Source organism: Macaca mulatta, chromosome 16, assembly GCF_049350105.2.
Source record: "Macaca mulatta isolate MMU2019108-1 chromosome 16, T2T-MMU8v2.0, whole genome shotgun sequence".
Lineage (NCBI taxonomy): Eukaryota > Metazoa > Chordata > Mammalia > Primates > Cercopithecidae > Macaca > Macaca mulatta.
This window is the reverse complement of record NC_133421.1, coordinates 88,692,961-88,720,592: the sequence shown is the minus strand read 5'-3', so window position 1 is coordinate 88,720,592 and position 27,632 is coordinate 88,692,961. Positions and strand designations below refer to the sequence as shown.

At 48.8% G+C, this 27,632-nt stretch overlaps 1 protein-coding gene and 1 long non-coding RNA gene across 15 annotated transcripts in view; one reads left to right on the top strand and one right to left on the bottom strand.

Annotated features, from left to right (window-relative positions):
- C1QTNF1 (C1q and TNF related 1) overlaps positions 1 to 27,617 on the bottom strand; it is a 39,229-nt gene extending 11,612 nt beyond the window's left edge. Inside the window, exons 1-3 of one of the 14 annotated variants that reach the window (XM_077968981.1) lie at positions 14,142 to 14,555; positions 12,716 to 12,970; positions 11,326 to 11,575 (exon numbers count right to left, since the gene is read on the bottom strand). In XM_077968981.1, the coding sequence (XP_077825107.1) occupies positions 11,326 to 11,386 (61 nt within the window). In that variant the 5' untranslated portion in view covers positions 11,387 to 11,575; positions 12,716 to 12,970; positions 14,142 to 14,555. 14 annotated transcript variants of the gene reach the window in all.
- LOC144336027 (uncharacterized) lies at positions 17,371 to 18,422 on the top strand. The gene is made up of 2 exons (XR_013407419.1): positions 17,371 to 17,560; positions 17,951 to 18,422. It is a non-coding gene; the product is annotated as an uncharacterized LOC144336027 (long non-coding RNA).
- Positions 27,618 to 27,632: the final 15 nt, after the last annotated feature.

Here is a 27,632-nt window from a genome sequence, read left to right as displayed (position 1 = left end):
CAGTAGTTACACATAAGTTCATGATTCCTTGTATTTGTTTCAAATTGGGCCTATTGGCTGGACGCAGTGGCTCACGCCTGTAATCCCAGCACTTTGGGAGGCTGAGGCGGGTGAATCACGAGGTCAGGAGATCCAGACCATCCTGGCCAACATGGTGAAACCCCGTCTCTACTAAAAATACAAAAATCAGCTGGGCGAGGTGGCGGGCGCCTGTAGTCCCAGCTACTTGGGAGCTTGAGGCAGGAGAATTGCTTGAACTAGGGAGTCAGAGCTTGCAGTGAGCGAGATCATGCCACTGCACTCCAGCCTGGTGACAGAGTGAGACTCCATCTCAAAAAAAAAAAAAAAATTAGCTGGGCGTGGTGAATAAATAAATAAATAAGTGGGTCCTGTTATATTTTTGTCTCACCTCCATGCTCTCATGCTCGTGTGCTGACAGCGGACCCCTGAAGCTCTGGGACCGTGTGCCTGGGTTTTGTCCTGATGCTCCACCCAGTGCAGGGCCTTTTGACAAAAGCATTCTGTAAACACTGTTTTCCTTTTTCTTTAATCCTCATCAGGTGAGCAGCTGTTCTGAGAGGCAAGAAGCCTATAATCTCCTTGAATTGGAAGGAGCCTTGGCAGACAAGTCCAAGCTGCCCTCTCAGCTGACAATCTAACACAGGCTGAGTTTACTGAATGCCCATGATTTGCATGGCATTGTGCAAGGGCTTGGGAGGAAGTGATTCAACCATAAACTAAATCTATTCCCTGACCTCAAGAATATAACAGGCTAGTGAAGGAAACAGACACGTACCCAATTATAGCTCAAGACAGAATAACACATGTTGAATTAAAATGCTAAGTGGGTAACATTCTAGAACTGTAGTGTCCGGTACAGTGGCTGCTATGTGTGGCTATTTAAATTTAAATTAATTAAAATGAAAGAAAATTCAAAATTCCGTTCTTCAGCTACACTAGCCACATTTCAAGCATTCAATAACTATTAATACATGTAGGCCAGGCACCGTGGTTCGTATCTGTAATCCCAGCACCTTGGGAGGCCAAGGTGGGAGGATCGCCTGAGCCCTGGAGTTAAAGACCAGCCTGGGCAATATATCAAGACCCCATCTCTACAAAAAATGCAAAAATTAGCCAGGCATGGTGGTGTGCACCTGTAGTCCCAGCTACTCTGGAGGCTGAGGCAGGAGGATTGATTGATCTCAGGAGGTTGAGGCTGTAGTGAGCCATGACCTTACCACTGTGCCCTAGCCTGGGCAACAGAGCAAGACCCTGTCTCAAAAAATAAAAATAAAAAGCCACATGTAGCTAGTGGTTACCATGTTGGAAAGTATAGAATAGAACATTTCAATCATTGCAGAAAGTTCTGTTGGACAGCTCTGTTCTAGATTAAAATGAAGTCATTGGGGAGGAAGCAGTAACTGTGAACAAACAGCAGGCCAGAAATCTGGGAGGCATTTAGACCCTTTCCTCTCAAGCAACCGCATCTCATCCATCCCCAGCCTGCTTGAATAGCTCCTAAAGGCCAACTCTCCCTCCTACCCTGTGCCTGTATCAGATGCCCTCCAGGGGCTCCGCTGTCCCCCAGACCTCAGTCCACCCAAGACAAGCACCTTCGTCTGCCTTTTCCAGGGTCTGGATATTGCCCGCCCCGCTTCCCCCTAGTTTACATTCATCTCCCAGGGAAGCTTGGCATAAGATAGGACTTTATCCCACACCTAGTGGTTTCCAGTTCAAGAACTGGATTCAGGCCAGGTATGGTGGCTCACGCCTATAATGCCAACACTTTAGAAGGCTGAGGTGGGCAGATCACTCGAGGCCGGGAGCTCGAGACCAGCCTGGCCAACATGATGAAACCCCGTCTCCACTAAAAATACAAAAATTAGCTGGGAGCAGTGGTGTGTGTCTGTAATCCCAGCTACCCAGGAGGCCGAGGCAGGAGAATCGCTTGAACCTGGGAGGCAGAGGTTGCAATGAGCCGAGATCGCATCACCGCACTCCAGCCTGGGCAACAAAGCAAGACTCTGTCTCGAAAAAAGAATACGATTCAGCCCAGCACCCAAACACTCCTGGTTTCTACACAGCCTCAATGGTCCCTCAGCCATCACCACCCCTTCGTGCCACTCCCTCCTGCCACCTTTGGAACATCCCCAGAATCCTCCCAACCAGAAGAGAAGCCCTGAGTCCACTCCCCCTCGGCTCTGACATGAGTCGAATTCTCCTGTTGAGAAGCATAGAGCTCTCCTGTTGTTGCAAGAGGACTCAGGTACTGGGGCGCCAAGAAAGAGGAAGGTGCCACGTTGGGGTGTCCTTCTGACAGGTGACATCTGCTCATAGCCCTTTCCTTCCCGCCAGAAGCCATTCGTCACACTAATTGCCCATTGACCATACTCCTCTGGTGATGGGCAGGAGGCGGGCAGAGTGGCTCCCATTTGATGAGTGACGTGTGTTTACCTCTTCTAGAAGCCCATTTAATAGCTAATGTTCCCTGCTATAATTGCACTGCCCCCACTGATCTCACACTCTCCTTCTTCCCCTCAACCTGGTGGTGGATGGGGGTCCCTTATGGAAGGAATTCTGGCCAGATGGAGGTGAGCAACCCCTTTTCCTGAGAGGCGCCGGGATCCTGGAGCCTATCTCCTCTCTCAATCTCCCTCTCCCATTTCCAGAAAGCTGCCCTCTGTCTTGCAGAAGGAGGGTTTGTGTTTAAGGCTTAGGTGTTTATTTGGTTACTTCCAAAGCCCAAGTCCAGGGATGAATACAGACTCTTCCAGGGCTACTTGCTAGTTCATTAGCAACGGTTTCCTCTTCCCTGGATGGGAATGAAGTCTGGCTTGGGACAAAAAAGTGAAGCGAAGACAGGCCAAGAATTCTCCCATCCTAAAGCATCTCCCTCCCATCTTGGAGCAACTGTACCTTGACCAGGAAGGACTCACCTGGAGCAAAGAGTGGGACTCAGTGTAAATTTTCGCCCAGGCCCTGCAAACAAGGAGGCCGCATGAGCCGCCAGGCATCGGGCCTTCAGGGCGCTTGGCCAGCCCAGCCTCCAGAGCTCCGATTCCGTCCCAGTGGAAACAAAGATTTCCTTGAGTAGAGCAGCTGTCCTCAGCTCACCTCCCAGCTGGAAGGCCTCGGGCGGCAGGCTTGCCCCTGCTTTGAGAACCGTGTGAGAGAGGAGAGGCACCAACAGCTGCCCTTGGCCCACTCTGCAGGTGGCCTGGCCCGTCGCCCACTTCCCCAGAACCAGCAGCGGGGACGCCCTCAGGGGCTGACCGCTCCCAAGACAGAGGGAAGAAAGACCCTGGGAATTCTATGGCCTGGTGCCCCACCACACCCAGCCCTTTACAAGCAGCATGGATGTCTTTGGTTGTCTGGGGCCTGGACAAGCCCCAGCATTTTCCAGGCAGTTCCCGAGGAAGCCTGGCATAAGACAGGGCTTTATCCCCAGCCTGGGGCCTCTAGGTCAGGAATATAATCAGCACAGCATCCCACTGGCCCTCCTCCTGCCGGCCCCGCCCCGACTGTTCGGCTGCGATCACCCACGACCCTCGTGGTACCCAACACCCTTCTGCATTCCTCTTTCGTGTCCCCATAGGCATCTGCCAATGTCGACTGCCCTCTTCTTCAGCCCTGGGATTTGGCCCACACTGTCTCCCAGTGTTTAACCTTCCTGATCAACCCCCAAAGACCCATGCTCTCCAAGGCTGTTCCTCAGTTCTCAGCTCCTCTTGCTCCTAATTCTCCTACATTTATTTATTTATTTATTTATTTAGGAGACAGGGTCTCCTTCTGTCACCCAGGCTGGCGTGCAGTGGTACAATCATGGCTCACTGCAGCTTCAAACCCCTGGACCCCAATGATCCTCCCATCTCAGCCTCCTGGGTAGCTGGAACTACAAGCGCATGCCACCACATCCAGCTAATTAAAAAAAAAAAATTGTTTCAGAGACAGGGTCTCGCTATGTTTCCCAGGCTGGTCTCAAGCAATCCTCCAGCCTTGGCCTCCTAAAGCAAGTAGGATTATCAGCGTGAAGCCACCGCGCCTGACCTCTTTCTGCCTGTCCTGGTCCACACCACATCTTCTGCTGACAATGCCCCAGTCCACGTCCCCACCACTGACCTGGCTGCTGAGACCTGGGCTTGCAAATGTTTAAGTCAACACAGTGGCTGTGAGCCACGTGGGGCTATGTCAGTTAAACAAGGTGAAATGTCCAGTTCTCAGTTACCGGAGCCACATTTTAAGTGCTCACGTGACTAGCAGCTGCCATAGCTGCCATACATACTAGACAGCGCAGCTCTTAGCACCTTGCACCATGGCTGAAGATTCTGCTGGGCAGCCCTGGTCTAGACCCACATAAGCAATCGTCTGCTGAGCGCCTCCTCTTCGCTCTGTGCCAAGCTTTTTTTTTTTTTCTTTTTTGAGATGGAGTTTTGCTCTTGTCGCCCAGGCAGGAGTACAATGGCACAATCTTGGCTCACTGCAACCTCCGCCTTCTGGGTTCAAGCGATTCTCCTGCCTCAGCCTCCCAAGTAGCTGGGATTACAGGCATTTGCCATCACACCCGGCTAATTTTTGTATTTTTAGTAGAGACGGGGTTTTGCCATGTTGGCCAGGTTGGTCTTGAACTCCTGACCTCAGGTGATCCACCCACCTCGGCCTCCCAAAGTGCTGGGATTACAGCTGTGAGCCACCGCACCGGGCTGCTCTGCCCTAAGGCTTTTAAGCCCCCAATTAACTCATCCCCTTCTCCCCCATCCTCACCACACTGGCTTCTCCTCCTGTGGCTCGCAGCTTGGTGAAAGCAATGCACAGCATCACGCAGGGTCCCGGGCCAGAAGCCTGCAAGCCACGTGGATGCCACCTTCCTTGCACCCACCACATTTCATCCATCGCCAACCCCCTGCAGGTCTCCTCTCCTGTCCATCACTTCTTCCCCAGTCCTGGCTGGTTTTCTGCCTCCCGTCTGTCTCCCACACTGCTTCCAGAGGCAGCTTTGAAAAACGCAAATCTGAATGCCACCCCGGCTCCAAGGGCTTCCTATGCCAATAAAGGAAGGAGTAAGCCCTGAGCGTTTCCATCTGGCCCTTCCCCACACCGCACGAGTCCCCTTCACTCCGGCTCCCTGGAGCCACTCAGTCCCTGACAGGTCACACTCGAGGTCTCGTCCTCTGGCACACGCTCTTGCCTCTGTCTGGATGCCCATTTCTCCTCCACCTTCTCCATCGTGTATTCTCCAGAGCTCAGCCTGAGGCCACCTCCTCCAGGAAGTTGCCCAGACCCGGGTGTGCTGTAGGTGCCCCTCCCCCAGCATCCGGAAGAACCGGTCTGCAGTCCTTGGTTTCCTCTTCCTGTCCCCACAACTCCAAGCCCCTGGGAAATGGGGGCCACATCTCATTTCTCAGGCATTACCAGCATCCGGTGTCTAATTCTCAACAGGGCTCGAATGCTCCCCTCACCTTCAATCAATCCCAAGTACAGAGCCAAAGATGACACGCCCCAGCCACAGCTCTGTCCAAATCTCTCTCTAACTCCAGCTGGGGACACAGAGATCCAAGGTACGTCACTGTCACCAGAATGCTGACTGCCACGTAGCCATCTTCCCCAGAAATGCTCCTCTTATCTGCACTCAGAAAGCCTACTCTTTCAAAGAGATGAAACCATTGCCTCCATTCACCAAGGTTACAAACCACCTACATGTCCAGGAAGACGGTCTAATGAAATACATGGCTGGGTGCAGTGGCTCATGCCTATAATCCCAGCACTTTGAGAGGTTGAGGCAGGCAGATCACCTGAGGTCAGGAGTTCAAGACCAGCCTGGCCAACATGGTGAAACCTTGTCTCCACTAAAAATACAAAATTTAGCCAGGTATGGCACATGCCTGTAATCCCAGCTACTCAGGAGGCTGAGGCAGGAGAATTGCTTGAACCTGGGAAGCGAGGATGTAATGAGGTGAAATAGCACCACTGCACTCCAGCCTGGGTGACAGAGTGAAACTCCATCTCAAAAAAAAAAACAAAAAATTTACAGTGCATCCATATGATGGAAACTAGAAAAACCAGGTGGTTGATGAGAGTGGTGAACTCAGCAATAGGGAGGGATGGGGATTGTGGCAGTCCAGGAAACGTGATCTTTCTAAAGACATTTAAATAAGTAATATGGAGGGATCGGGGCGGGGGGAGGCAGAATCAGCCAGCAGCACCAGTTAGGAGTCTCTGTAAACAGGTAAGTATTTACTGACATGGAAAGATGTTTGGGCTGGGCGCAGTGGCTCACGCCTGTAATCCCAGCACTTTGGGAGGCCGAGGCAGGTGGATCACTTGAGGTCAGGAGTTCAATACCAGCCTGGCCAACATGGTAAAACCCCGTCTCTACTAAAAAATACAAAAATTAGCTGGGTGTGGTGGCACGTGCCTATAATCCCAGGTACTCAGGAGGCTGAGGCAGGAGAATTGCTTGAACCCAGGAGATGGAGATTGCAGTGAGCCGAGATCGCGCCACTACACTGCAGCCTGGAAAATGCAGCGAGACTCTGTCTCAAAAAAAAGAAAGAAAGAAAAAGAAAAGAAGGAAGGAAGGAAGGGAAAGAGAGAAAGAAGAAAGAAAGAGAAGAAAAGAAAGAAAGAAAAAGAAAAGAAGGAAGGAAGGAAAAGAGAGAAAGAAGAAAGAAAGAGAAGAAAAGAAAGAAAAAGCAAAGAAGGAAAGAAGGAAAAGAGAGAGAGAAAGAAGAAAGAAAGAGAAGAAAAGAAAGAAAGAAAAAGGAAGGAAGGAAGGAAAAGAGAGAGAAAGAAGAAAGAAAGAGAAGAAAAGAAAGAAAGAAAGAGAGAGAGAGAAGGAAGGAAGGAAGGAAGGAGAAAGAAAGAAAGGAAGAAAGAAAGAAGAAAGAAAGAAAGTTTGTAAAGCAGTAATGAGTTTTGAAAATGCAGGTTGAAAACATGCAGACCCAAACACATGCACACACACACACACACACACACACACAAAAAAAAACCACAAAGACCCAAAGGCCACCCACCGGGCTGCCAACAGCGATTATCTGCAGTGATGAAAATACAGATGCTTACCATTTTCTTATTTTGGCCTCTCTGTTTCTTTCCCCTGTAACAGTCACGTCCTCTTTCACAGTAAGGACACATTATTTTCCACTTAGAAAAATGACAAATAAGCCCCACCCTGGGGACTAAGGGAGCATTTTGTTTATTCCAGGAAACTCGACTAGATGAATAGAAGAGTAGGATGGGGAGAAAAGAGGGCTTGTGATGTTGCGTTGTTTAAGGCTCAAGCGGAACCACGGGGAATATAAGTTGACCTAGTGCTGAAGTGTCATGCTCTTTTGCTCACTTGTTCAACAGGTGTTTATTGAGTGTCTACTACATACCCGGCAGGGAGCTGGATTCTCGGGACAAATGGAACAAGAAACCCCTTCCTTTGGGCAGTAAAGCCCCTAGCAGCTATGGTATGGGATGTGTTAGGACCAGGAATGGCACAGGTGGTAGGGAGCCCAGCAGGGTGGTACTTCATCCAGGCTGGAATTAGGCGAGCCAGAGAGAACCTGTTTCCTAGCAGTGAGGGGCTTTGTCTTTGGCCCTTGCGGTTGAAGGAGGCTGCCTGAGTAGGGCCGGTGGCCTGCAGCATGAAACAAGGAAACGGAGCCCAGTCCTCAGCCCACCCTATGCGTGATGTGCAATGGCTGGCATGTTCCTGGACCTAGGAGTAGCCCAATGCTTATCAGAGGTTGCTTCTGACAAAGCCCTGCTACCCCTGAAAAGCCACCACTGAGAGCCAGGCTGTGGGCGTGGTGCCTTCCTTACACCACTGAGCTTGTTCCTTAGAATACCTGATCCTTAGAATGCGTAAACAGACTCAGAGCAATGGAGCCGCCTGCCCCAGGTTCCACAGTGGGGAGGTGCTGGAGCTCAGATTCGATCTAGGTGTGTCCGACAGCAAAGCACATTACACTTCACCCCGAGGGGTGGCCAGAAAGATGCCAGAGAGCATAGGCTCCTCCTCCCAAGTCATGGTGCAGCAACCGTTCCCACCCACTGGCTCTCTTGGGGCAGCCCAGCAAGCCGCTCTCATGAGTTATGACAGTTGGGTTATGGCACCCACCGATTTGCTTACTGAACGGCTGCAGCAGCCTTTGGCTTTGAGGACTGTATCCAGCGGCTGAGCCCTTGCGTTCATCATTCAACAGAGGATTACTGGGCGCCCACTACTTGCCAGGTATGGTACCAGGCACCAGGGTAACCATCGTCCTTGATGCAAGGTGCTAAGATATCCCTGGTGCCAGCCTGCTGGCATCTTAAAATACACCACTGGAGTTTAATTCCTTTGGATTTAGGCATGGGATAACCAGGAACATACACATGCACACCTTAAAATGTGAGGGGCTTGGGCAGTGTGGCCCATCGGATGTGCATTTTTAGGGCACTGCTTTTATAGAGTGAAGAGAGACCAGCATGCTGGCAAGCTCTGAAGAAGGGACAGAAAGGCCCACGTGCAGGGGTACAGATGCTTTTCTCTCCCGGCCAGTGCCCTCTAATGGGCAGAAGCAGACCCGAGCTCTGGGTTGCAAAGGAATCTGAGTTCATGTACCACACAGGGAGGACCCACAGGACCATGAGTCTTGCCCTCATCGTTATCCTTTCATGGAGGAGGTGGCTCCCCTGAATGCCAGAAGACGCGAGAGACCTGTGGTCACCCCCTAACCCACTCAGATCCTTCCATCTCTCACTTTAGACTCTTTACAAGGAGAAAGGGTCCAAGCATTTTCTGAACACACCTCTGTCCCCAGCTGTGAAGACCAGCCCCAGGAACCTGTGCGCAGAGATGGGGGGCCCTGCCCACCTTCTGACCTGCATCCACCTCGAACCCACCCAGGGCTGGCAGCTCTCCCAGGCGCGGTCCTTTTCCTTCCCTGCTTCCCAGGGCAGAGGGCGGCTGGTATCCAGATGTCTTGCTGAGGGGGATGGGTACAACCCAAAGCATAGGGTTTGGGGCATTCCACCAAGTATGGCTTTAGCCGTGGCCAAGAGCAACATTTGACCCAGCACGGGGCACCAAGAACTTGACTTCCCCATGCCCCACCGGCCCGTCTGCCTCTTCTCCTCCTCCCTCGACTCCTGCCTCCCTGCCTGCCGTCTCCTGCTCTACTCTGTCTCGTGTCAAGGAAAATTCCTACAGGAGCCAGGGAGATGGGCAGACACAGGCCCAGCCACAGCCGTCCCGACGGCTGTCCTGGACAGGATGGGGGCCCAGGGAGGGGCCTGCAGTCTGTGCCAGCCCCGTCTGAGGCTGGAGAAGGGCTTAGCTCCAGGGAGCCTCAGAGGCAAGATAGGGGTGCCCCAGTGTACAGTGGGGACTGTGGGGGTCCCCATGCCCCTGCCAGAGACCATCCCCCTTTGAACCACATTCAGATGCCAAGCCCAGCTCTGGAAATCAAGTGTGGGCAAGAACAGGTAGCTGCAGCGGTGCTGATGTGCCAAAAGCCACTCATATCACCCCAGCACAAGTGTCACACAGCCGTGACCTTGACAAGGACCCAGAGATAAAGATCCTTCCCACATGGCCCCGAAGCCCCTCCCCCCTCCCTTCCTGCTAACACCACATGCCTCACCCGGAGAACCAGAGGCTGCGGCGGCGGCAGTTGGAGTATCTCACTGCGGGGCTCAGGAAGGAGGAAAGGAGTGAGCATGCCCTGCTCCTGCACGTCCCTGTTTAAGCTCAGAACTGACCCTTCCAGGCAAGGACCCCAGCATAGACCCCAGGACAGGACCCCAAGGATCCTCGGCTCATGAGAGCGGCTGCTGGGCTGCCCCAAGAGAGCCTGAAAGAAACCCATTGTTGAGCTGGCATCGCTGTTTCTTCCAGACTGCTCTCTCAAGCGGGCAGGGAGTTCTCACCCTGCATGAAGGGGTCAGCGGGGCAGCGTCCTGTCCAGAGAGCTGCCTTGTGCCCCATGACACCAGCAGGCCATTTTCAGCAGGTTAACAGGGGAAATGGCCTGTGGCCCACGAGGTAGTGCCCCCACTTGAATATCTCTAGAGGCTACTGATTGTCAGGCAGAGGTGGGACTGTCCAGGGGGTGGTGTAACCTGCTCCTTCTTCCTGCCCTTCCTGGTGTCCATCACCTCCGCCCCTTCCCTAAGGTTCTGGAACCTGAGCCACAGCCCCCGATCCCAGGAACTGGAACCCATCAGGACAAGACACAAACGGGAAGCTCCAGGCCCCGCGCACAACTGTATCTACGAAATCCTTTTCATCTTTGTTTTGAGGAGCAAAGTTCAATGCCAGAATATTTGGTTTATGAGTCATGCTAATTACAGCTGGGGGGAGGCACCAGGAAGAAGAACAGAAAGGAGCATGTTCCAAAAACACTCTGTTGTCCTGGTTGCCCTGAACAGGCGGGTCACTTCCTAGGAACAAGGAGGGAACCCACAGCCTTCCTGGGACAGCTTGGGCTTTCTCTGCTCCCACTTGGGAGGACATCCCTCGCCAGCTGGCTGCACCTGCCTGGGAGGGGCAGTGGTGTCCTGTGGCCGCAGAGCACCCATCTAGGGCTTCCTGCCTCCCTGAGCAAGCTCACTGGGGACACCACCCTTGGCGACACAAAAGGAGGAGAGGGAGACAGGAGGAAAAGTCGAGAGTCCCTGGGTAGCAGACCTGTGTCCTTCCTGCCCCTGGGCATTCTCTGTTGGCAGCTGGGAGAGAGTAGTTCCCAGCCTCAGTTTGGCCTGCTGAGCACCATGTTCCAACACCAGATAGGAAGGTTAAAAGTATACGCCCTGGAGGCCAGGCGCTGTGGCTCACTCCTGTAATCCCAGCATTTTGGGAGGTTGAAGCTGGTGGATCACTTGAGGTCAAGAGTTTGAGACCAGCCTGACCAACATGGAGAAACCCCGTCTCTACTAAAAATACAAAATTAGCCAGGCGTGGTGGTACACGCCTCTAATCCAGCTACTTGGGAGGCTGAGGCAGGAGAATCGCTTGAACCTGGGAGGCAGAGGTTGCAGTGAGCCGAGATTTGGCCTTGTACTCCAGCCTGAGTGACAAAAGCAAAACACTGTCTCAAAAAAAAAAAAAAAAAAAGAAGAAGAAGAAGAAACATACAACACACTTGGGATAAAGACACAGATTGGAGTCTGGAGTTCTCCATCCCTGTCTCTAGGACCTCAGGCAAGCCATGAGCCTCTTGAGCTTTGCAGCTCTGCTCTTCCCACAAGTGAGAATTCCCTTGATAGAAGTGTTGAGAATTAACTATTATAATAGCTATTATAATTATTAATATAATGTTCAGCACCTGCCATGTGAGAAGCAGACACACAAACCTGTGGCTAACATCATGATGATGATGATGAAGATGATGATGATGAAGCTGATGAAGATCATGAGTGCCACTGTTGTTGTTGAGTGGTCTCTAGGGGCCTCTCCAGCTCCACAGGTCTAAGAGGGAGGGTGGGGAAGCTTCCACTTGTCCTCAGCCCTCAGCTCCCGTCTCCCTGTCTTGGTTCCCTGCTCCCTGGTTGGCAGGTGCTGGACAGGCCTCCTGGAGCATGTCCTCCCAAGTCCTCCCGCTCCCTGCGGCACACAGAACAGCCAAGTGCGTCTATCTGTGGCTGTTCATGGCTGCACAGCCTGCCAGGCAGCGTGTACTTTCCAGCACTATAAAAAGCAGAGGCCGGGCAGCCTGTAAGGACATCACATGCTCCCCTGGGGCCGTGAAGTGGCCAGCGGAGGAGAAAACAGTTTCTCACGACATTTCTCATGTTCAAAGCTCAGGACCAGAAAGCTCCCAGCACGTCATGTTACCGCCTTTCCTAGAAACTAGGTGGGGTAGAAGAGTCAGGAACACCTCACAGAGGGGGGCGGCTTCCTCCCTCCCTCCCAAGCAGGGATGAGGCGGCCCAAAGGTTCATAGAAGATAATCTGGCTTTCTGGGGCTGGAAGAGTGTGGCCCGGGAATTGGACCCCGCGAGGCCCGGGCTAACGGTGGGGACCACACCTGCACCGGAGGAGAAGCCCTGGCCAGAAGCTCCCGGGCGGCTCAGATGCTCCAGCCCCAGGCCAGGGGCCACTCCCAGTGGCACAGGCAGCTTAGCTTCCCAGGAGGGCCCCGGGGAAGCAGCATTGTTTTTTCCTGCCCAAGCTGGACCCCCTCCAGGACACCAAGGCTGTCAGATGCGAGGGCCAAAGTCAGCGCTTCCTATTCCGTGAAGGATCCAGGTTGGCCACAGACAGGACTGGGCAGACCCGGCGGTCAGGTGGTCCCGGTGACATGGAGTGGGGTGAAGCCATCCCCACCAGGTGCAGCCGCGAGCATTAGTACCATTCGGCTTCCTTCCACACCCTCAGAAAGGCACCAGAGAACAGTGAAGCAAGATAAACACCCCACAAAAAACTGGGGGGAAGGTGCAATTACTCCCGTTAGTATCCATGTGCAGAAGAGCCCGGCTTCTCCAGAGTCAGGGAGATCTGGGACCATCACGACCCCCCTGCGCAGAGGCGCCTATGGCGGGGGCTGAGCCATAGCCGGCCGCCAGGGCTGCCCCGGAAACCCCGGGTCTTTCTGCCCCTGCGCCACCGCCGCCAACCCGGCCCCTCCTACGGCGCTCCCCGTCCGTCCTGGCCCAGGTGTCTGCCATCCCCGCCCTGGCCACCAGGCTGGAGCCACGAGGACAGGGGCGGGGCGGCGCTGGGTCCCCCGGCTGGGCCACCTACCTCCGTCCCGCCGGCCGCTCCTCCCGCGCCGCTCTTAGAGCATCTCCCGGCGGCCAAGCCTCCTCCCGGCCAGGTCCGGGGCGACGCACGGTCTCGCCGAAGGAGACAGAGCAGGGGAGAAGATCCTCCGGGGGACCACGGTGCAGAAGAGGAGAGTGGGGGGCGGTGCGAGCAGCCACGGGTCTCCCCCGCAGCACCTCCGTCTCCCCGGCGCGGTCTCCGAGGTCTCCGCGACCAGAAGCGGAAGCGCGGTTTCTCGAAAGTAAAGGAAGAGACGAAGAAAGTGGGACAGACGCGCAAGGAGCGAAGCCCAGCCAGATGTGAGCAGCGAGGAGCCTCCAACACCCCCAGCGCTTTTCGTCCAAACAGCAGCCGCGGAGGATTAACCGTGTGTGCCCCGCGCCGCGCCGCAGGGAAATCCAGCGGCCGCCTCCTCCTGCCCCCTGGGGAGCCCGCCAGACTGAGAGTGGGGGTGGGGCCGATTCCGTGAGTCTGGAGGTCCGTCCAGAGGTGGAGGGGCTGCGAACCCTGGACGAGGATGCCCCCCACAGAATGGGGGTGCCCAGCAAGGCTGAGCGCTCCTAGTCACTTGGTAGCAGAGGGATGGGCTCCAAGGCCTCAGGGATCCCCTGTAGCCAACCCCGACGGGTCAGGTCTCCAAACAGTGGCAGACCTGAGACACCCCATGCATCATAGGGGACTCAGACAGGTTTGGGGGAATCTGTGAGCCCCCTATAACAAAATGCCAAAGTGTGTGTGTGTGTGTGTGTGTGTGTGTGTGTGTGTGTGTGTGTGTGTTTGTGTGCACGCACGCGCGCACACACATCTTTGGAAGGTGATGGTCCACTGTTTTGTTCAGGGTCTTGAGAGCTCTGTGATCTAAAGGTTAGGAAGGAGCCCCTGCCCGGAAGATTTCCATTTTCCAGAGAATAGCACAGAGTACAGTGGTGGGCCAGGGCTGGCTGGAAGCACTCCTCAATCTCTATCAGGCCTCTCATTCCTTGATACGAAAACTTGACATTTTCTCAATCATACACAAATATTTTTTCTAAACAAGGCCCACAGGCCGCCCTCCCATCCTGATCCCTAATCCAGACTGCTCCAGAGCTGGCCCTGGTTGGGGCCCAGTCTCCATCCTAGACTCTGCGTCAGCCCCGCTTGTTCTGGAAACTTACCATATCACTAGCAGGGGAAGGATTTGGCCAGAGAAGCAGAAGTCTGCTCTGATGATAACAGTGTTCCCCTTTTTTTTGCTTCTTTTCTCCCTGCTCTGCCCTGTTCTCTCCGAGCGGCCCCTCACCTCCATGCTGTAGCTGGATTTTTTGGTTTTGTTATCACTCCTGTGAGGGTCTGTCTCTGGCCAAACAGGAGATGTGAAAACGGGGATGCTGACTGGGACATTCAGAGCAAAACTAAGAGGTCTCACCTTTCCCTGCCTGGAGTGTCCTCCCATCCGCTGCACCAACAACTGGACAGATGAAAAGAATCAAAAGGAAGAGGAAGAAGATGGTGCAAGCTTGATGCCCGCTGCCTTGCTCCAGGCTGGGCAAGGCCAGCACTCGCGTAGAGCTGAGGACGAATGGAGATGAGAACAGAAGGAGAGGCCTCTGGGCAGGTGAGGCACCCAACAGCCACTCCACAGAGGCCCTGACTGGGTACGCCAACCCCTCTTGTGAGTACAGGGAGAAAGGCTGCCCGGCCTCCAGCATCCGGGGGAACTCAGAGGACACGCACAACGAGGATATGAAGTCAACACTACTTAACCAACTAGAGATGCGGCCTCCGCTAGGCTTAGAAGATCAGGATTTGCTTGTGTTCTTGGCATACGTATCTGAGGCTTGGCAAAACCTACATCCCGGGTTGCTTATTGATACAGGAAAAGCCAGAGATAAGCTTGTCTCCATTCCTGTAAGTGACATGAGGAAGTTTCCCAGTCACCAGGAGCAAGGCCTAGCACATGGATTGACCTTTCCTTAGTTACTCTGTCCTCAAATAGCCCTTGGTGCGGGGATACCAGAGAAAACAACAGTATTTTTGCAGCCCTTATGAGACCTTCGTCCATATTTCAGAGAATCTGGGCCTTTCTAGAACTCTTATGAGCTAAGGACTCCCTCAATGCAATGAGAAGGCTCCTTGTTGCCGGGCACAGTGGCTCATGCCTGTAATTCCAGCACTTTGGGAGGCTGAGGTGGGCGGATCACATGGTCAGGAGATCGAGACCATCCTGGCCAATATGGTGAAACCCCATCTCTACTAAAAATACAAAAATTAGCTGGGCATGTGGTGGTGAGCACCTGTAATCCCAGCTACTTGGGAGGCTGAGGCAGGAGAATCACTTGAACCAGGAGTTGGAGGTTGCAAGTGAGCCGAGATCGCACCACTGCACTCCAGCCTGGGCAACAGAGCAAGACTCCATCTCCAAAAAAAAAAAAGTAAAAATAAAAAAAAGAAGGCTCCTTATTGCCCTGCCTGGGAGCCTCAGACTAAGGGAAGTCCTGGACAGAGACCAGAATTCACAAAGCTGGACACACAACTCAAAAGAGAAAGAGATGCGGATGATGGGCTGGGTGTGGTGGCTCACACCTGTAATCCCAGCACTTTGGGAGGCTGAGGTGGGAGGATCACTTGAGCCCAGGAGTTTGAAACCAGCCTGGGTAACATAGTGAGACCCTGTCTCTACAAAATATAAAACAATTAGCTGGGCTTGGCAGCACACACCTGCAGTCCCAGCTACTCAGGAGGCTGAGGTAGGAGGATCCCTTGAGCCCAGGCAGTCAAGGCTGCAGTAAGCCCTGATCGTGGCATTGCACTGCAGCCTGGGCAACAGAGCAAGACCCCCATCTCAAAAAAAATAAAAGCTATGGATGATGGGAGATTTATTCTTTCTCTTTACCCCATCCAAGATGGTTTTGGTGTTGAAGAACTGGAAAACAGTTATCTTTAACATAATTCCAAGACAGAACTCAGAGGCCCAATATAGTGCAAAGTTGTACAAAGACAGCTGAGTTGTAGAAAGAAGGCTGGTCCTCTCTTTCAGCTGCACCTGGCTCATCCTACTAGGAGGCCTTGTCCTGGCTCTGACTTACCTTGAGGCAGTCTGGGGATGCTACCAAACTTCAGCGGGCCTTAGTTTCCTTATCTATGAAGTAGAGATAGGTCCAGGGTCTCTTATCTGGAGCCAAGGAGGTCAGATGTGTTCAGAGTCAGGTGCAAATATCCCACAGAGCATCTTACCCAGTGGGTTTTGGGCGGCACCCCTTCATCAAACACTTGAATATTCTGCAGTGGGATGAAGGCAAACCATCCACAGTCTCAGGACAGTTCAAGTCACATTGTTCTGTCAAATTTGTGTGTGTCAAATTTAGAGGAAAACTAAGTTTTCAGAGCTTTTGCATTTCAGGGATTTGGGAGAAGTGATTGTGAACCTATAGTTTCTCACATGATTAATAAAAAGGTTGGTGGAGCAGACACAGTGTTTATTGCAACTACCATTATTACAAGTATAGTCTTCCTTCCCTCTTGGGAACAGGAGGGAAGGAGGAGATTAGAAAAGAGATTACTCATTTTCCTTGAGGCAGAAACTGGGGATAGGGAGGAGTGGTATCAAACGTAACAAAGAGAGTCTGGGGTTTCCCAAGATATTGTGTGAGACCCAAGGCTCGGAGGCCTGGGAAATTCCAAAGAATAGGAGTTGAGGTCTGAGCACATGTTAGGTGCCGCCATCTTGGCTCACAACTCAAGGCAGCAGGCGATGGGCAAAGACTCACAAGGCCAGCTCCCAGAGAATACAAGCTAGTCCTCAATAAAATGGACCAAAAAAAAAAAAAAATCCCAAATAGAGAGCATGCCAGGTTCCTAATGCTCTTTGTCATCAACTTCACCTCTGCTTTGTAATTGTGAGTAGGAAAGATGGAAACTTTGGCAAGCAAGAGATGTCCTTGTAGAGTGGCTGATTTTCTTCCATCCCAGCCTTAGGCGCCCCCAAGCAACAAGAGGCAGAGTGTTTTCTCTTTGGCAAAATCCTTCCCTGTTGGGCAACAATAACAGATTTCAAAAACAAAAACCAGCCCTGGGGGACTTCATCAGACCTGAGATTGCGGGTCAGAAGTCAAAGCCACCTTCCAGAAAGACTGAGTCCCCTCCCCAAGGTCTCTCTCTTAGCCCCCCAAACCCATCCTAAAACTCCCTAGGAGCTCACATCTACACAAGGGTGTCTGGATCAAAATCCCTAAAGGCTTCCTGAATATTCCCAAATTCCCATATTCTCAGTCACGGGTAGGTCCTAAAACGGGAAGAAGTATTTCCTGGAATGCCTGGCAGGGGAGGCAGCATGTCCTGTGCCCTCCCCGATTTGGTCATTCTTTCTCTCTCCCTGGGCCTGTCACCACCACTCGCTGGGTCTGTTTAGTTATTGCTGGAAAAAGTACTGTGACCTCGGTTAAAGTCTGCAAGACACTCAGTTCCAGATAAGCACAGCATGTCATTAGCAGCACTGTGATTTTTCCCACCGCGGCCCTAACATCCCGCCTTTCCCAGCTATTTTGGGTCGGGCTGCCCAGTCATCCCACAAGGGCAGAGATTGGTATTGCAAACTTTGAATTCTGTTCCCAGGGGTAGCGACCAGCCGGCTCCGATGGTGACGTCCCACTGCCAAGGGGTGGGAGTGGGGAAGAGTCTCCACAGAGCTTCGAAGAAGCTGCGAAGATGGAAAAGTGGAAACTTGGCAGACAGATCCAGCCTCCCTGGCCATTGGCCCATGCTCGTGGCTCCTGGATGGTGCTGCCCACGTTCTGAGCAGCTCGGGACAGGTGGAGATCAGGACTGGCAGCTGCAAGGACAGACCAGGTGAATAGGTTTCTTTATGGTCCTCACACCTGCAGAAAACCAGGAGGGCAAGGGCGTTCCCTCTCCCAGGAAGCCATGCCTTTCCACAGAAGTCTCCCCTGAGGCCATGTACACGTGTGCCTTGCACTCTATCAAGCCAGTTAATTTCCCTATGCCTCAGTTTCCCCAACTCTGAACATTTACTCTCCTGTTTTGGCAATGAATGCTTTCAGTTACATGGAGACAGGCATATACTGAACGATTAGGCAATATTTTACTTGATAAATAAGATGGGAGGGCCCCCTGGTGGACTCCCCAGTTCCAAGCACTTAACTATGAAATGAGTGAGTAAATGCATAAGCCAACACATGAATGAATGGTTTAATAAAGAATGTCTTGTCCTTTATGCAGAGCCACAGAAACTAAAGAGAATTTCCAAAAGGAGGCTATGGTGAAGTCTCTGATGATGCAAAGAAGACAAGGAGAATGGAAATCCAATGAAAGCCTGATTATATTTGTTGACCTTAAGGAGAGTGATTTTATGGCACAGCCTCTCTGGAAGGGAGGGTGCGTTCGCTCACAGTATGCAAATACCCTTTGACCCAGTAATCTTTCTTCTAGGAGTTTCTCCTACAGATAAATTTAGAATGGTGCTCAAATAACTAAGTTCAAGGATATCCTCTGAAGCATTGTTGTAGTATAAAAAGATCATAGATATCCTCAAAGGATATCATTAGGGGCCTGGTAAAATAAATTCCACACATGGAAACACCATGAAGCTCTTTAGAGAATAAACAGCTCTCTATATGTGATCTGGAACAATCTCCAAGCTATATTGTGAAGTGAAAAATTACAAACCCTTAGTGAAAAGCATTAAAGAAAATCCAAAGAAATGGAAAAGCAAAACATGGTCTTAGATAGAAGACTCAATATTATTTTAAAAACAAACAAACAAACAAAAAAAATCCCTCAGTTCTTGCCCAATGAAGCTACAGATTCAAAGCAATTCCATTCAAAATCCTAGAAGGTTGAAGGTGGATAGGGTAGGAGGGGACTTGTCCTACATCATAGGAAGGCTTATTATAAAGACATAATAACGAAGATACTGGTATTGGAACAGATGTGATCAAGTATATTAGTTCAACATGATAGAAGGCCCCCCCGACAAAGATCTATGTGTGTATGAAAACTTGATGTATGACAAAATTGGCATTGCACATATATCAATGGCGATGGGATGGATCAATTCCTAAAAATACACAAAGATGGTGAGGAATCCACAGAAAAAGAAATGTAAATGGCCAAAAAGTATAAGAAAAGATAAACAACCTCACAGTAATCAGGCAAGGAGAAGACATTGATTACCATCAGATTGGCAAAATTAAACCATCTGATGATGTCTGTGGAGCTGTTACTGGAAAGGGTCCCGAACCAGACCCCAAGAGAGGGTTCTCAGATCTTGAGCAAGAAAGAATTTGGGATGAGGCTGGGCGCGGTGGCTCACGCCTGTAATCCCAGCACTTTGGGAGGCCGAGGCGGGTGGATCATAAGGTCAAGAGATCGAGACCATCCTGGCCAACATGGTGAAACCCTGTCTCTATTAAAAATATTTTTAAAAATTAGCTGGGCACGGTGGCCTGCGCCTGGAGTCCCAGCTACTCAGGAGGCTGAGGCGGGAGAATCGCTTGAATCCGGGAGGCAGAGGTTGCAGTGAGCCGAGATCATGCCATTGCACTCCAGCCTGGGTGGCAGAGCAAGACGTTGTCTTAAAAAAAAAAAAGAAAGAAAAGAAAATTTGGGACGAGTCCACAGAGTAAAATGAAAGCAAGTTTATCAAGAGAGTAAAGAGGCTGGACGCAGTGGCTCACGCCCATAATACCAACACTTTGGAAGGCCGAGACAGGCGGATCACCTGAGATCAGGAGTTCGAGACCACCCTGGCCAACATGGTGAACCCCCATCTCTACTAAAAATATAATTACCCCTATTTACCCCTATTCCTGCCAAACCTCTTGGGAATGCAGCCCAGCAGGTCTCAGCCTTATTTTACCCAGCCCCTACTCAAGTAGCACGCCTGTAATCCCAGCTACTCAGGAGGCCGTGGCATGAGAATCACTTGAACCTGGAAAGTGGAGGTTGCAGAGAGCCAAGATTGCGTCACTGCACTCCAGCCTGGGCAATAGAGTGACACTCTGAAAAAAAAAAAAAAAGAAAAAGAAAAGAAAAGAAAAGAAAAAGAAAAAGAAAAAAATGGCTACTCCATAGGCAGAGCACCCCAAGGGCTGCTTCTTGGCTATTTTTATGGTTATGTCTTGATCATATGCTAAACAAGGGGTGGATTATTCATGAGCTTTCTGGGAAAGGGGCAAGAATTTCTTGTAATTGAGGGTTTCTCCCCGGCATAGACCATACAGGATAACTTCCAGACGTTCCCATGGCCTTTGCAAACTGCCATGGCGCTGGTGGGAGTGTTTTTTAGCATGCTAATGTATTATAATTAGTACATAATGTGCAGTTGGGAAAACTAGAGGTCACTGTTGTCGCCATCTTGGTTTTGGCAGGTTTTGGCCGACTTTTATACTGCATCCTGTTATATGAGCAGGGATATTGTGGCCTGTATCTTGTGAACTCCTATCTCATCTCAGATCCCAGGAGCTTAAAATACCTTAACCTCCCAGGAATGCAGCCCAGCAGGTCTCAGCCTCATTTTACTCAGCCCCTATTCAAGTTAACGTTGCTCTGCTTCCAATGCCTCTGATGTATTTCCCCACTCCTTTTTACCAGAGGACCCTTAATCCTAAGGGTTGTAGAGATAGGAAGATTCCTCTTCTGTAGCTTCTTCAGGCTAAATAGCGGTAATGATATTCTCGTCTAACTATTAAGGTCTTTTGTATTCAGGGTAGACAGGAACTCAGTCAGAAAGCATCAGTATAGTGAGGGCCATTCATAACTCTGAGTTCCAACAAAAGGTGGTATCTGGAAGACTGGCAAATGTTCAATTTAAGAAAACGGTGAGTAAGCTTATTCTGCATTCCTACACAAGGAGTATGACAGGAATATATTCCACAATAGTAAAGCAAAATAAGTAAAATTATCTGATATGGTTTGCATCTGTGTCCCCACCAAATCTCATGTCCAGTTGTAATCCCCAAAGTTGGAGGTAGGGCCTGATGGGAGGTGATTGGATCATGGGGGCAGTTTCTCATGAATGGTTTGGCATCATCCTCCTTGGTTGTGATAGTGGGTGAGTTCTCGTGACATCTGGTTGTTTAAAAGTGTGTGGTACCTCTTCCCTCTCTCTCTTTCTCCTCCTCCTGTCATGTAAGATGCCTTTCCCCCTTTACCTTAGACTAAGACTAAAAACTCCCCGAGGCCTCCTCAGAAGCAGATGCTGCCATGCTTCCTGTACAGCTTGCAGAACTGTGAGCCATGAAACCTTGTTGCTTTATAAATTACCTAGTCTTGGGTATTTCTCTATAGCAGTGTGAGAATGGACTAATACTTTATCCCAAATACATAAGGCATTCCATTAACTGGGCAACTATTGGAACTAAGCTGATATAGGGTTGCTAACAGATTCCAATATGTGCCCTGATCCAGATTTTTCTTATGTTACCCATCTCTATTATTTGTTCTGAGCTGTGACCAGAGATCACTGGTTGGATCACTGAAATAAGCAGGGTCAGTCTAGATTGCAGGAAAAAAAAAAAACAAAAAACAAACAAACAAAAATAATGAATGAGACTAGAATCTAATAACAAGTGTACCATAGTTTTTGAAACATAATTTTTCTCTCTCCAGTCCCCATTTTTATTAAAAACAAATAATGGTAGGACTTATTTGTTTGAAAAATAAGCCTTAGTCTTATTATACTTGGCATGATCATTTGCATGAAGTGCAGCAAGAATAATTATTCTCCATATAGGCTCTTTTTACAAAAAAAAAATTGGCTTTGATGGAATCTTGTTCCATAAGGAATCTTATATTTGACTTTTTAAAGCCTTGCCCAGTCATGGGTTTATGTCTTCAATTACCTGTATGAGTTGGGTAAATTTCTCTCCTCTCAAGGTCCCAATATAACTTAGGGCTTCTGGACCTGTCACAAAGTGAGATTCTTTACTTACCACATGGCAGGAACCCTGTACAGGGACTGCATAGACAAGGTATAAAGCCAGATTTTCCAAGAGCCTTTTATTAGCTCTATAAGTCAACTTTGATTCCTTAAGGCAGTTTTTTTTTATATTTGAAAGCAAGCCATTCCATTAAAAGCCTTAGTAAAAACCAATTTCTCCAATTGTGTCCTGTTACAAAAGAAAACAGATCTTTATTGCACTTATGCAAATAACTATTAACATATAGCCATAAGTTAAGAATACTCACAAATAGTTTTTGATTTTTGGAGAAATCAGGTAGAGAAAGAAATATGCTCCAAATTTTGTTTACAGGAGTATATTTTACTCAACTGTTAAAAGTTATAAATAGTTCAAAAGAAAAGTTTGCTTGACTTGGAAAATAAAACAGAAAGGATCAGCAACATTTTATGCAAAAGTCATAAAAAGATTATTTCGGTCTTTCATTAGTGTATGCAATTAATTTCTGTTTTGCTGAATATTTAAGAACACATTAGTTTTCCAAAAGAGTCTTGGAAGCTTTTTTTTCCTCTCTATTTTAATGGCATGCTTTCCAAAGTTATCAGACACTCACATTTAAGAGTAATTGTCAGCATCCTATAGCTGGTTATAAACCTTCTTTTGAAGAGGATTAAAACAAGACAATAATTGTCTCTGAATGACAAAAAATGTCTTAGAAAAGCCACAGTCAAAGACACAATTGACAAGGAAATTTCATTACTTCTGTAGCATACAATTTTACATAACAATTATAATTATTACTGATAACATACACTAAGTCACCGATAACATACACTAAGTCATTATAGGAATTTCCCATAATTTTAGAATGCATACCAATAACATATTTACACAAATATTGTCTAAAGAAAGTCAAACACCATTTCATACTTGACAAGGCTTCCTGTATGATTTTAATATACCAAATAAGCCAAATAAGTCTTTTTTGGACTTTAGCATTTTTACCATCTAAAAGGATTAATCAGGTCAGAAAAAGACATATTTAGAATCTGATTTTGGAAAGTTGGTCAAATATCAAAGGTTTAAAACACTTGATATCATAAAATAAAATTCCAGGTCACTATAAGTCATTTATGTAGCCAAAATGTTAACTCAACAATTTTAAAAAGGCAAAAAGCTTTACTCAGTGATAGAGGGAAGATTTAGCTCTTCAAACAATCTGTCTCTTTCCTTTCCCTTCTTTTTCCTGTAGTTTATTTAAAAGGCAAACAAAAATCTTTCATTATCTTTTAATATTACTTGAAAATCTTGTTCAAGAGAGAAAGCCAAATTTCACCTTTTCGTGAGTGTACTATTGATGTCAAATTCAATTCCTAGTAAAACTTTATAGACAAATTTTTCTTACTTCAATCAGTTTGACCATAATTTAAGGTTTTCATAAACCTTTTATAACCCTTTACATTTTTTTTTTTTGTTAAAGAGTACACCAATGCTCCAAGAGAACCCTGTTGTGCTTTTATTCCAGTGTTCAATTTATGGAAAAACTGAATAATACTCCTTTAACTTTAGCCAATATGTTCACACAGAGAATGGCTTTTACAAGATTAATCTTTCACAAACCTTCCACAACTTGCTTAGACCTTCCGTTTTCTCCTGAAAACAACTCTTTAAACCTCCAAACAAGGCAAAAAACAGACTGCTTTCCCATGCCTTCTTTTTTTTTTTTTTTTTTTTTTTTTGAGACGGAGTCTCGCTGTGTCGCCCAGGCTGGAGTGCAGTGGCCGGATCTCAGCTCACTGCAAGCTCCGCCTCCTGGGTTCACGCCATTCTCCTGCCTCAGCCTCCGGAGTAGCTGGGACTACAGGCGCCCGCCACCTCGCCCGGCTAGTTTTTTGTATTTTTAGTAGAGACGGGGTTTCACCATGTTAGCCAGGATGGTCTCGATCTCCTGACCTTGTGATCCGCCCGTCTCGGCCTCCCAAAGTGCTGGGATTACAGGCTTGAGCCACCGCGCCCGGCCTTCCCATGCCTTCTTATAATCTTTTACCAAATACACATTATACTTTCCTTACACACAGTGCATGTAAAAGTGTTTCTCCAGTAATGTCAGTTACATATGGTGTAATGTTAACTCCTAGCAACTTTTATTTTTGGTGAAGAACCTGGTAAGTGATTTTGTCTACCAGGTGTAGAGCTTAGGGCACCAGAAAAAAGTGCAGATAAGGTCTGACTCCTTCCAGCATAGCTAGGGGCATGGCTAACTCCATATGTTCCCAGGCCTTACGTAGACACTAATGGCTCCAAAGAAAGTAAATTGAACAATTACCAAAAGTCAAAGAAGTAGTTTAGTAAACATAGTATCTGACTTACCTAATTTAGACCAAATGTCTAAATTTCCAAGACATTTTTATTTTACCAATAATCTTTAAAACTGCCTTGCTTTTCCAAAGATGACTAAAGTCATGTGAACAAAAAGGCATTAACATTTTAATTTTTCTGGTGAAATATTTTATTTAAGTGCTTATTTTTCTTTAAGCCAATTAAATAGAGCTCTTTTATATATTTTGGTTGTAAAACATTACTCACAGGGATGGTGGAAACCAAGAGAAAGTACCCCTACATGGTCACAAGATCAAGCTCCCAAGGGTATAAAATAAGACGAGGGGGAATCCTCATCCAGTTTTTGTTTTAGTGACCTGCAGCAAAGTTGTCAACTGATCAGTTTGCTGGGCCAGGTTGAATAGTGGGCTTACAGGGGTCCTAGGGCCACATTCCATCCTACGATACCCGTTTTATGACAGAATGACACAGAAAGACAAATTTACAGCACAAAGTACACAAGATTCGTCACAGCCTAAGACTAGCCTCACAAATCCTTTTTCCCATTCATCAAAACCTTGCAGAGGAGACACTGATTTTTACCATTCACTCAACTGATTTGCATAGAGAGGGAGAGACCAGAAGCCTGACTGGTAAATTCTTACCCTTTTGTCAGCAAGATGGAAGAGTAGATAAGTCACCCAGAGTGACAGAGAAGATAGACAAGGGAAAGGCGAGAAAGAGAGAGAGGAAAGGGAAGGGAGAAGAGCATTGCCTGTGGTGCATTGCAGAGGTGAAGCCCTCACGAAAGCCAGATAAAGACTCATCCATCAGAGCGACACTGAATCAAAAGTTCAGGCAGCTGCTTGTCAAAAAGGGATCTTTTCCAGCAGTCCCATCAGCTCCCAAGCTTCCCCCTTTGGGGGAGGAAAAAAAAAGCTCCCCAGGTCCCATGATCCCGCACATACCTAATCCTGTCACCCACAGCCATCAGCAAAGAGGACATGGCAAATTAATCCAAAGAGAACGCCGGTTAACATCCTGCAGTGCCGAATCCATTTTTAACCAAGAAGGCTCTTACCGAGGGTGGCCTCTAACCTTCCTAAGTTGGGCCTCGAACCCAAGTTTGAACAAGTGTTCTTGTTCTTTACTAAGAGGGGCCTCCAACTCCCTGTGTCTTAGGAGGGACTCTAACTCTCCTAATTTGGGCCTCTAACCCAATTCCATCCATTATCCTGGATAAAATGCCCCACCACTTACCCAAAGTTGGTCAACTGGTGCTGCAGTCTATTTCTCTTGGGTCAGTGGTCTCTCCAGTATTGTCCCTTCATGGTTTCTCAGCAAGATGTTACCAGAAAGGGGTTCTGATCCAGGCCCCAAGAGAGGGTTCTTGGATTTTCCACAAGAAACAATCTGGGGCAAGGCTGCAGAGTAAAGGAAAGCAAGTTTATGAAGAAAGTAAAGGAATAAAAGAATGGCTACTCCATGGGCACAGCAGCCACAAGGGCTGCTGGTTGGCTATTTTTATGGTTATTTCTCGCTCATATGATAAACAAGGGGTAGATTATTCATGAATTTTCTGGGAAAGGGGTGGAGATTTCCTTAAAACTGAGGGCTCCTCCCCTTGTTAGACCATCTAAGGTAACTTCCTGATGTTGACATGGCATTTGTAAACCATCATGGTGCTGGTGAGAGTGTCTTTCGCATGCCAATACATTATAATTAGTGTATAAATAGCAGCAAGGACAGCCAGAGGTCACTTTCATTGCCATCTTGGATTTGGAGGGTTTTGACCGCTTCTTTACTGCATCCTGTTTCATCAGCAGGGTCTTTATAACCCATATCTTGTAACCTCCTATCTCATCCTGTGACGAAGAATGCCTAATCTCCTGGGAATGCAGCCCAGGAGGTCTCAGCCTCATTTACCCAGCCCTTATTCAAGATGGAGTTGCTCTGGTTCAAAGGCCTCTGACAGAGCTACTGGATCCCTCATCCATTGCATACAGTTTTATTTCATTTTATAAAGGTTAAAATAGACAGAATTAAACAATATATTGTTTAGGGACACATACCTATGTGCTAAAATTATAAAGTAAAGCAAGAGAATGATTAACACAACATTCAGGATTGTGGCTACCACCTCTTCGGGGTAGTAGGTTGTTGAGAATAGGAAGAAGAACCTGGAGAATTTAAAGATACAGGAATAATGTGTTATTTCTTAAGCTGGAAGGCATATGTAGATCTTTTAGAAAATAAAAGATTCGAATATAATTGTCACGTGCGTCTGTGTGAAGAGAGTCCACCAACGGGCTTTATGTGAGCAACAAGGCTGTTTATTTCACCTGGGTGCAGGCAACTGAGTCTGAAAAAGGAGTCAGCAAAGGGTAGTGGGATTATCATTAGTTCTTATAGGTTTGGGATAGGTGGTAGAGTTAGGAGCAATTTTTTGTGGGCAGGGGGTGGATCTCACAATGTACATTCTCCAGAGTGGGGAGAATATTACAAAATATCTTCTTGGGTAGGGGGAATATACCAAAGTACATTATCACAAGGGCGGGGAGGGTGTATTGTCATAAGGTCAATCGATCAGTGAGGGTGGGGCAGGAACAGATCACAATGGTGGAATGTCATCCTTTGTGGTTCTTCAGTTGCTTCAGGCCATCTGGATGTATACATGCAGGTCACAGGGGATGTGATGGCTCAGCTTGGGCTCAGAGGCCTAACAATTAGGAGTATTATGTGAGACATGGTTGGGACTCAGTTTAGCATGACAAGAAACATTAATGAATTCAAGAAAAGTTTGCCTCCTCTCCAAAACCAAAAGTGCATAACAGTGTGTTCAGCACATTTCTATTTAAAGTAATTTAAGATTCGTGTTTATGACTTGTTTGAATACCATATAACATCCTTCAGAGGAATCAGAAGAAACTAGAAATAGCGATCGCCTCTGGGCAGGGAATGCAGAACGGCAATGGGAGGCTTTTCACTGCGCACCATTTATATAATTTGAATGCCTCCTCTTGTGTACCTGTTACTGAACAGAAGGCTTTTGAGAGAGCTGGGGGAAGTAGCTGGTGTGGAGCAGGAAAGCTGAGGGTGCAGATGGGCGGGGGGCTGGTGCACCCTCCTGCCAAGTTCTACTGCCAGAGGCTCCACGGCCACCAGGCCTTTCTCAGAACTTTGGGATGGAGGAGAGCGGGGCCCGGGAAGCCTTTTAACAGAGCGCCCTAAAAGATCTCGGGGGCTGAGGCTAGAGAGGGGAAAAGAGAAATCAAAGACCCTTGTTTGGCAGGTTTGACAATTGCAGATTAGTTTCAGGGAAACACCCACCGTCCCCACCCCAGGACACTACATCCTCAGACCTCCCCGATTCGGGCTTTGCAAACTGGTCAGCAGCACTCTGCAGGAGGCTGTTCTGAAGGGCCAAGGAGAGGGGCTGTCTGTCTGAGAATGAGGATGGCAGAAAGGGCACACGCTTTTCAACCTCCCAAAACTACGAGGGTCGGGAGGCCCATGTAAGGGGGCCCTACCGTCTCGCTCGGGGAATGAGACCTTCCCTCCCCAGTAGCCTTCACCCCCGCCCCATGCCTCCCACCACAAAATATCTGCTTGGCCCACATTCCAGCGCAACGCGGTGAAACAGGGCCCTCGTGTGCCAGCGCGGACTCTCGCGCCCCTCCAGC